This window comes from Taudactylus pleione, unplaced genomic scaffold (assembly GCF_031769625.1).
Source record: "Taudactylus pleione unplaced genomic scaffold, aTauple2 ptg000192l, whole genome shotgun sequence".
Lineage (NCBI taxonomy): Eukaryota > Metazoa > Chordata > Amphibia > Anura > Myobatrachidae > Taudactylus > Taudactylus pleione.
This window is the reverse complement of record NW_028284594.1, coordinates 3029575-3040683: the sequence shown is the minus strand read 5'-3', so window position 1 is coordinate 3040683 and position 11109 is coordinate 3029575. Positions and strand designations below refer to the sequence as shown.

At 36.7% G+C, this 11109-nt stretch overlaps 1 protein-coding gene across 1 annotated transcript in view; it reads right to left on the bottom strand.

The window, feature by feature from the left end:
* Positions 1-1751: 1751 nt before the first annotated feature.
* RAB22A (RAB22A, member RAS oncogene family) overlaps positions 1752-11109 on the bottom strand; it is a 41157-nt gene continuing 31799 nt past the window's right edge. Inside the window, exons 4-7 of the mRNA XM_088476745.1 lie at positions 9337-9408; positions 8801-8907; positions 7845-7954; positions 1752-6903 (exon numbers count right to left, since the gene is read on the bottom strand). Coding sequence (XP_088332871.1) covers positions 6809-6903; positions 7845-7954; positions 8801-8907; positions 9337-9408 — 384 coding nt within the window. The 3' untranslated portion in view covers positions 1752-6808. The remainder of the gene's footprint in view (positions 6904-7844; positions 7955-8800; positions 8908-9336; positions 9409-11109) is intronic.

The following is an 11109-nucleotide window of genomic DNA, read 5'->3' as shown; positions in this document are numbered from 1 at the left end:
CCATATAGATCTCTGTGCTGACAGGTCTGGAACACCTTGATCCGGTGCACAGGTTGATGATGGGGTCCCTATCTATCTTACCTGAACTCCTTACCAAACATTTCCAAATCAAATGACACAATTTAATTCCTTAATGGCCTCATTTAAGCCCTCGGGGAACATGCTGTTACATCTAAATATCCAATAAACTTCCTGTCAACACAATTGATTGTATCTATCCCCACCTTGTGTTGTAATAGGTATTTGTTAGAGTCCGATAATGGTCAAACTACTAGGGTCACCACATGTACCATCAAAAAGTGGTTGGAAACACTATGTGATTGAAATCTATTCAAAATATTTCGACAGTGTTCCATGAATCTCTTCAGAGGTCTCGTGGCCCGTCCAACGTATTTTAATCCACACCCACAAGAAATTAAGTAGATAATATACGGTGATTAACAATTAATGAAATGTTCAATAACATGTTGAAATTTGTTTGAAGTTGATTCCACCATAGTAGTTTTTCTGGGAATAAAAGTGCACCTGTCCTTTCCACATTTGTAAAATCCTGGTGGTCTAATTGGTAACCATAGATCTCCTAAAGAATTATGGGGAATATCTCGATCTTTTTGAGAGGTTTTAAATGGCTAGGGGAAAGAATATTCCTAAGGGATTTGTTTTTCTTAAATACAATCAATGGTTTGGCAGGAATTAAATCCCTTAAAATATTATCCTGTCTTAGAATATTGTAGTTCCTTGAAATAATTTCCTTAACAGTTCCATGGTGTGTGTTATATTTACAGATAAAGGCTAGATTTCTATCCTCATCCATTTTCCTATTGTCATTGTCACAATTCTGGGTCTTATATTGAAGGAGACTAGATCGATCTATGGTTAGAACTTCTGTTAAGGTTTTCAGTAGTAAGGTCTCAGGATAACTTCTGCGTCTAAAGGCTTCAATCATATCATTAGCTTGATGTTTGAATATTTCCTCCTCAGAGCAATTCCTACGTAGGCGCATCAGCTGGCCCTTTGGAATATTAAGTTTTCAAGGCTTATAATGTGCACTATGAAAATGTAAATAAGATTGAGTGCTGACTGGTTTAATGAAGTTAGAGGTGGCAATTCTGGAATCAGAGGCCTCTAGGGTCATATCCAGGAAATCAATGCATCTCTTATATGAAAAAGTGAAGGCTAAATTAAATTGATTATCATTAAGTGAAGAAACAAAGTGTTGTGCAGAAGAAAGATCCCCATCCCAAATTATAAAAAGATAGTCTATGTAGCGGCCATAGAAAACCAGAGACGCACTGAAGCCGCCCCCCCACACATGGAGGTTCTCAAACTCCCCCATGTATAGGTTGGCGTAGCTCGGCGCAAATCTGGTCCCCATGGCCGTACCCATGACTTGAAGATAGTGTCAAGGAAAATAAAATAATTGTGAGATAAAATGAACAAAATACAAGAGAAGAAAATCTTTCTGTTCCTGCGCCGTCTATCTCTCGATAAACATTTTGATATACTAGTTAAACCCAGTGAGAGTGAGGAAGGCATAAGTGTCCTTCCACACAATGGTTTCTATTTTCTGTAAGATTTGAGTGGTATCTCCGAGATGAGACACGCGAGCGCAGGAACACGAGATTGCAAAAAAGAATCAACGTAAAAGGACAGATTGGAAGTTAAAGAATACCAGAAATGATAGGTCGCCCGTGAGGTGAAGTAAGGGATTTGTGAATCTTAGGGAAAAGGGGTGAAAAGAAACCGCCAAGTATCTTTGTTTCTTTAATAAGCATTTTACATGTTACAGTTCACAAAAACAAAAGCATTTTATTAGAAATTTTACCTTTGAGTAAAGAACAGATTTAAAATAGATTGCAGTCAAAAAGCTTGTTTTTATATACAAGTAGATGCGATTTACAAATAAAAACAAAAATATAATATTAGCACGAAACATCACAATTAAAATTTCTTGGTGCCAGCCCAAGTTTAAAGTACAAAACTTAAATTTCTTTTGGAGCTTTGCCGTTTAAGATTACAAACAAAATAGGAAGATGCCAATTAAGTATACAATTAGCTAAATGTATAGATTGCATGACAATTGCTTAAATATGTAAGAATTCATAGAAACATTCATTTTATCCCAATTCTAACCAAGTCTTAAAAAGAAAGTAATATATAGGTTGTAAAAGCCATAGAGAACATTTCTGTGCAATCTGCAGTTTTGTTTACAGGTGATAGAATATTTAGTGTTGACATACACAATCTAGTAGTTATAAACACTCAGCCTGCTCTCTGCTGCCTTCCCTCCAACCAATACTTACCCTCCTCTATCCCGGGGGTCTTCACTCCCGGTGCTATATTATAGACATTTGGCTCAATGTGATTATCTCTGTAGTGTTACCAAATCACTCTGGAATAAACCTGTCCACTTGTACAGTGCTGCACAATTAATTGTGCAAGAAGTGATTGACGCAACATGCAACAGACATTTAATTGCACCAATGAACTAATTTAAAACATGTATATACATACATACATACATACACACACACACACACTCATATATACAAACCTAGATATCAAACATTTTAGGCAATGTAAGAATGTCAGTATGTTGGTTGCCATTCAGACATTTTAACCATTCAGCTGAAGATAAATTCTACCAGTCTGCCCATATGCAAAGACTGATTTACTCTATGTAAATCAGATATATTTTAGTACTGCACATAAGGAAAGGTTTCCCATGAATTTGTAATTCTTGTAGCTACCTTTTTTTCGTTTCTAAGTATCTGCATTAGTTGAATGGCTTAAAAAAATATATATATGTTTGATCTAGTTAAAAGTGCACATTGAAGTCATGGAACGCTCACATCATGGCTGCATGTCAAGTTTTATGTATTCTAAAAGTCTAGTTTTATGTACAATGTAATAGAGATAGACAGAGAAAAGTGTACACAAATAGGGAAAGTTGGTTCTTGAGGGGGAAACAATTAAAAAAATAAACAAAAAACAACATCACATCCCGCTAGCATCCTTCTGGTCCTTAACATTCTCAAACCTATATTTACAGATCATGCATTTTAATGTTCTAGACCGTTGGTTCCCAAGCTTTTTTGAATCACAGCGCCCTAGTGTATCAGCATTGTTTCACAGCACCACTAAGCCAAAAGTTTGTTATTGAGAAATTCAGAAAAATTAAATGTAGTAAATTGTGCTTACTTGTCATCCGTAGGTTTGGTTATATAGTGGTGGACAGGTTTGTGCACATATTTACATTGACCATAAATAATTTGATTTGGAGCTGGACCACCAACCTGAGGCACCTCTGCAAGTGTCCCGAGGCACCCCAGGGTGCTGCAGCACACAGTTTGGGATCCACTGTTCTAGACTAAAATGTTCCATATTTTGCTGAAGAAACCAGTGAATTTTCTGTAAAATAAAAAGCTTATGCAAAAACTATGTGCAAGCTGCAACAAAGAATCATTCAGCATTCAACTGAATGCACTCAATGCCAGTCTTATATTGGCAATACTTTGTACCAGAGACAAAAAGGAGAGAGAATACCATTACTGCCACTCCAGTGGTCACCTGATCTACAGCTGCTAACACCACTAAGTATCTTATGCAAACAAAGTTCCAATGAGCATTAGTGAGGTTATACTACATACTATACTTCCCCAAACCATTTTTAATTTCACAATTAAGGTCAAAGACTGTAAAACTAGGGGGATATCTGAAAAAATAATGAAATCTTGATTATTTTTTAAATGATCTAAGAACACAAATTAACTAGCATCCACATGGCAAGAACAGGCCAGCTGTTCTATAGAAGAATCTTGCTAACTGTGAGCAAGATCAATGGGCAATGCAAAAGAAAACTAAACAGATGGATTAAAAGAAATGTGCACAATTCTGAAGAATTGGCCTTACTATTAATTCCACCTTAAAACTCCACTAAATTCAACAAAGAACATTTTGCGGCGCTTGTTTGTACTAATGGACATTCAATTGAGTTAAATGATAATAATTTTTTTTTTAATAAAAAGTGCTACAAGCACTAAACCATATATCTAATGTATGCAACAGATGCACATTAAAAGTGGTTAAATAGATCACTTAAAGTACATGCACAAGAAGAATTAATATTTTCCTTTAGGAGGTAAATGAATATAAAGAACAAAGAAATAATATTATTTCTAAGATCTCTACTGAATGACCATTTAGGGCTCAAATTAAAGTGTTTCTATGCTCAGTGAAGGCAGCTATCTCAATTATCTAAGAACTAACATAATCACTGGTTCATGGGCCACTCTCACAATTAATAATGAATTCAAAGGCTAAAGTGTGCCTGCCTCTATAGTGTGTAGGGTTTGGGAACATATAACTGATCAGTAGCACAGTGCACTATATTAAAAAGGGCAAGGCTCGGCTGGAAAAATGGCACACAAAGCATGAAATGAGTTAGCCACTGGATTACCACGATGAGCCAGGGAATGGAATCTAACAAATCCCTAATTATACAACAATTTTCAAAAATAGAAGTTTGAAGGTGAAGGACAGGAACTGCATAATGTGTAAAAAAAAATAATGTAAATTGACAAGTCCTTTCAACAGTGACCAAATAAGACACTTAATATGCCACTGCAGTTGCCCAAATGAAAGTCACACTAGGAAATAAAAAGACTTTCCACATCTGGACTTTACCAATTTGTTCAGAACACATGCAGTCTGCAGCCCTGAAATACACATTCCTGTAAAGATACATTGTACCGAATATTTTGTGAAAGTTTTTTTTTTTAGGACAATGTGAAACTGTACATTAGGCCAGTGTTTCCCAAACTGGGTACCCCAGGATACTTGCAGAGGTGCCTCGGTTGGTGGTCCAGTACCAAATAAAATTAGTTTTAGTCAGTGTGATTGGCAGTCATTAGCACTGGTTTTGCCTATCAAAAAATGTGTGGACAAAAAAAAAAAAAAAGTGCAGCCCTGTCAACCACCACATAACTGTACCGAAGGGTGACATAAGCACAATATACTTAGTTTCTTATTGAGAAATTCAGAAATAATAATTTGCCTATGGGTGCCGTGGAAAAAATGCTGATACTCTAGAGCAGGGGTTCCCAACCACAGTCCAGGTTTTAGGGATAGCCATACTTGAGCATAGGTGACTTAATTAGTGCCTCAGTTATTTTGATTAAACCATCTGTGCACAATCATGGATATCACTAAAACCAAGACTGTTAGTGTGCCTTGAGGACCGAGGTTGGGAATCACTGCTCTAGAGCGCAGTGATTTGAAAAAGTTTGGGAACCACTGCATTAGGCAATAAATTAGCAAATCTAAAAACTATCATACCACATTAGCAGATCTATAGTTTTGCAGCTGCATTGTCAAGTGGGTGGCAGGGTATAATGGAACCTGCAGTGCCACAGCAGCTAAATAGCCAATTTGGCTAAGCTAGGTATAAATAGATTTTTCTTCTTTAGAACACAAACATGCAGATTGCACTTGTTCTACCATAGGCCTGACCTATTCCAGGAAATTATGAAATAAGCATAGAGCAGAGGTGCCCAAACTCTGTCCTCAAGGCACCCCTTACAGTGCAGGTTTCAAGGCTAGCCATGCTTAACTTCAAGTGACTTTAGTACCTCAGTCAATTTGATTTAACCACCTGTGCTCAACCATGGCTATCGAAAACTTCACATGTTTGGGTGCCTTGAGGACAGCCTTTGGGAACCTCTGGCATAGACTGTAGTTAGGAAAAATAAATTTAAAAAAAGTTTGTAAAAAGTACATCCTGATCATGCCAATACCTTTCTAGATGGCAAGACTCATCCCCGCAGCGCACTCCAACAACAGGGAGAGTAATTAAATGTCATGCCAGGCCATGGGTCGTGAGAAAGACTCCTACAATTCCAGAGTATACTATTAACAGCAATGAAATAATGAGCATCTCTTATATAATGTTAATTAACTCTAATCTAATGTTTATGGTATGAATAAGTCTGAGGATCAGATTGGCCACTGGAAAGTCAGAGCTTCCCGTGCTGCCTGGCCTCAACGTCCTCCTAGAGGACAGACACAGAAATAATGGGTTGTACTGTGTTAACAGAAGACAAAATTATTTTACAAGTGGTTGAAAACTTAGATTTTGCCTACACCTATGAGTTATCTAGAATTTAAAAAAAAAAGTGGTAAAAATTAGATGGACGGTCTATATATACAACTTTTTCCCTTTAGAGGACATATAGTATGTGCAAAGTTTGTGGCTTGGGAAGTGTACACACTGGGGCTGAGGCAGAGTTGAACATAAGCCAGTTTGGGTGGTTTATCTTTCATGAATTTGAACTGAGCATGCTCTGAATATGAGCAAACTCAACTATGAGACTGCAGAGTCAAATGCATTCTGATCACATCTACACTCACGTCAAGGGAGGCAAAATGGGTATGTGAAGGGGTGTGCTCACAAAGAGAACGTTCAGTAAAGATGTGATCATGCAAATGTGGCCCATGCAGACCAACACATAAGCGTATATACACCGGTTAGAAGACATGTGTTTTGAACCTAGTATAGCGCAGGTGTAAACAAACATGATTGATGATGACTTGTAGTGTAGCAGACACATATGCTGCCGATGTGCACACATATCATAATGCTTATAGCTTTGCATATGACCAACAATATGCTATATTTACAATCCTGTTTCTCGTTAGTAATGTACGCCCACTTCCAACTCTGCATTGGCCCCACTGTGTGCATAGCGGAGTAAGACTGTTTGGAGGCTTGATTGCCATATAGTTCTGCTAAAAGTTTATATCCATCTGGTCAACAGCATCTGTGCTCAGCCTCTGATGACTGTCTTCGAAGCTTGAATCCCTTTCCAGAAGTGGCGCTGGCATTGGCCGAAGGTATTCTTCTACCTAAAGAGACAGAACATAGTATTCATTGTTGTTGCACCAAACAGGTAAAAAAGAAAAAAAAAAAGTCCCAGTGCGCTGGTGGCAGATTAGTGAAATAATGTAATTATTCTCTTAGAAATTAGACATTATATACCTCGGTTTCTTTTGTAAGAATGATATTATATTTAATCTATATTAAATGTCACTAAACTGACACCAGCAGAGGGACTCTGTCCCCAGTTTTTTACCATATTAGCAAACACTAGCAGGTGTTTGCTCCATTTGCTGCAGGTGCTATTTAAAGATAATCAGGGCCGGGAAGTAAATTCCTTACCCAAGTGCAGAAATTATTTCTGTTTATTATCCCACACATTGAAATACTTAAATCTTAAGGCCCCCATACATCTGCGTTGTATTGGGGCAATTCACCAATCCCCAGACGCTGGAGCATAGTGAAATCCAACATGTTGGATTTCGCCGATTTGTCAATCCTGACCAAATATGATCAGGATCAGCAGATCTGGGATTTTTAGCATGAAGAATTTCACATATTTTCCGACGATGTGGCGATCATCGATTGCCGCCGATTGACATTTCCGACCGGCAGATGTATGGGGGCCTTTAGTCTATCAAATGTTTAAAAAACAGCTTCATCTCCCAGCATTCTACAAAAGCATAAGTAACTTATAAATAATTATTACAGAACTAGCGGCTGCAGTAAATGATTTTAAAAATACACATTGTATTTTTCTAAGCACATCTGATCTGTTACTTTCAATATATTTCACATTTCATAGAGATTCCCATAAAATTGTGTTTTAATATACAGTATATATACCAATAAAGCTTTATCAATTTAACATACAGTGAAAAACAATATAATATATGAACGGTCTCAATAGTGCACTACAATATAGAACTCTTCTTTCCTCTATATGTTGTACATATGTTTGACTACTTACTAATTTCTAAGAATAGCTCATTAATGTTGACGGCATTCTTGGCACTTGTCTCCACAAACACAGCGTTGATGGAGTCAGCATAGTCCTTGGCATCTGATTCCAGCACCTCTCTAAAGTATTTAGAAATCTGGTTATTTATTACAGATCACAAACTAAGGAACATCACTGCCTATTATACAAATAGATTATATGCTTCTACAATTGCTGAAAACTGGTTCAAGTATGGCTATGCAACATCAACTTTAAATTGTGTGCACTACATGGACTACAGATTTATTCACCATTAAAATGGACTTCATTTGTCAATTTAACTGGTACATTTATATCCTGTAGTCACCCTTGTAATGCAATAAGACTGAACACCTCAGGTACCTTACTAGCTGCTTGAGGGAAACTTATGAAAACTGGTGCAAGAGGGGAAAAAGTAGGCGTAGCACCTAGAAACCAATCCGCATCGGTCATTATTGTTTTGCAACTTAAAAAACATCTCCAAGCATTTGGTTGGTTGAAAAAGGCAAACACCAGCTATTTCCGTAGTACCAGTTTTCATAAAGGCTTCCTTGGGAAATTATTAGGAAATGTATAAATAGAGTTCACTCAGCTACACTTACAAAGAAGATTTGAATAGTTCCTCCCTATACCAATTAATTACATCACACAAACTGCCCTTAGTACAGATGGTCTCAGATTATTAGCTTGAAGGAGAAATATATATGGTTAGGGCAGGCTCTCATTGCCACACAAGGTAATAAGTGGTTTGGGAAATTGTCCCATCATTCCCAGTGGGTCATTTTACATGCAACTAATAACAGAAATTGGACTACTTTTAGAAACACATGTTGCAAGTTGAGCACATGATTTACACTCAGCACTACTAAAATAACCCGAAGGCATAAAGTCTCAGATAATTAATGGTTTATTTTGTTACTATTAATCCAAGTGTGAATTAGAGGTACCTGACATCATTAAGGTCACATTTGTTCCCAGCTATGGCCACCACTATGTTGGGAGGTCCATGCTGACTCAGCTCTTTCACCCAGTTTTTTAGCGTTGCAAAAGTTTCCTGCAAAAAAGAACAAGTGACAAATAAATTTTTTCACATCAATGTACGATCACTGAGGTCAGGTTTGCACAAGCTTTTATCTTTTATTTCCAAACAATGTTACTTCTATATAATTGCATCAAAATAAAATTGAGTCACACATTATAATGCCATTGTGTGCAGCAAGAGGTATATAACAATTTTACAAAGACTTACATAACAAACATTTCAATCAGCTTATATGTTTTCACTCTGGTGTGAAAAGGAGCATATTATCAATTCATGTAGCGATATCTACAGTATATGCTCGTATTGCATTTATTGTCACTCACACGAGTGGATGTTCAAATTGTAAAAGGTTTGGCAAGCATTAGACCAAAAACTTGTGCAACTAGGGAGAGGTGTGGATGAACCAGCCTGGCATGTTGAACACAAAATACAAAATCTCACCTCTTTCGTGATGTCATAAACTATGATAGCTGCCGTAGATCCTCTGTAGTACATTGGAGCTAGGGCACGGAACTATAATAAGAGAAAAAAACACTATTAATACCATAACATTTAAAATAATCTTGGTTTTCTCAAGCATCAATAACACCTAACACACAACATGGCCTCTATCAATGAAAGCAATGATTCTCATTTTAAAAACAGGTAAGTAGCACTGCTAATTGATTGAGGCAGGGCTATCCTATTAGTCGCGAAGTGCCACCCGATGCTGGCACTAATCGTGGATATTTTTTGGGACCTAATGTGTCCCGGAAAATAATCCACGATATGTGCCGATTTGTCACTACCTAAATGGCGAAAACACAATGGACACACGATAGGTCCGCGAGCTTATGTTTTTTTCCGGGAGAATTATCCTATTATTTCGACCAAAATAATAAGATAAGGTGGAAAAAAAAAAAAAGTCGAAAAACGGGGATAATCCCCATTATTCGCTGATCGCGGCTATCCATTATCGCCCAAACTATGTTCAGGGCTAATTGGATACAGCCCTAGGTTAGAGGCCTTTTCAGTGTCAAAGCTTCAAATGACTAAACCAAAAGAAGAAAATATTATTTCTACACTAGCTGAGTTGGTTTTAAATTGAAATACACATGAAGGAGATTAAATCTCGAGGTGTTTCTCGGTGTATTGCCTCTTTAATGTGTTGGAGTTGTTTACCCTTTAAGATTGAGAATGTTAGCTGTGGTTTTCTCTTGTCCCATAGGATTGTTAGGGGAGAAGTTTGTGGAGCCTTAGCTTATGCTAGGCAGATTTAGTACCTCTCTCTCTGATCCACCCTCCCTATTTCTCTGTTGTGTGTGAATGTACTGTACTGGTTCAGCCCACTCAAAAAAGGTCATTCAATATCAGATCACCCCAAAAAAATAAAAATGTAATGTCCACCACCCATCTCAGATTAAGATTTATTTATTTTTATTTTTTTTGGGATAAGAGGATGTCAAAAAAATTATTTCTGACAAATATCTCGACTGCCTGTTGGTTTACAAAATATTGTTTTTTCAATTTATTAAACAATTTACTAAAATTGTAGCTTATTGCTCAGTTTATTTGAAGTATCACGTGTGTTTATTAAGGAATCACCATGACATTTTCCTCCCGCATCCAAAAATCCATCCCAATTTTTGAACAGAATTAAAAAAAAAGCTAGGTTAAAATTAACATTAGATATCCCAATTTTTTTTTATTTTTTTTTAGGTGCTTAACAAAAAGGTATACATGACTACCACATCACTCGAATTTACCCCAGAAAGTAAACAAATGTTCAGGTTGTGTTGATTTACAAATATAGAACAAATAGGTGCACTAATATACAGTTGCAAGTATATACACAGGACAGCTTCTGACAACTGAGAGATTCTGCCTATACCCTCAAACATGAAATTAATATTTGTTTAACAAATGGTTATTTTAAAAACAGCTTTTAGGAATTTTTAATTGTTTATACTAGCGCAGACACCTTTTTTTCCATATGTCACGATTTACAGTCTGATATATGACATAAAGCAAAAGTTGAAGAGGTGCCACGTAAAAAAAGTTACTAAAAGTAGTAATAAAAATATTAACAAGCACCAAACCAAATCAACAAATTTGTTATTCTGGCATTCAAGAGATAAGTGTTTTGTTCCTTTTAATCATGTCCTCTGTGTAACTGAAGTGCATACTATCCAATGAAGTACTTGAAGACAATACACTGCTTGCTGACACTTTAAG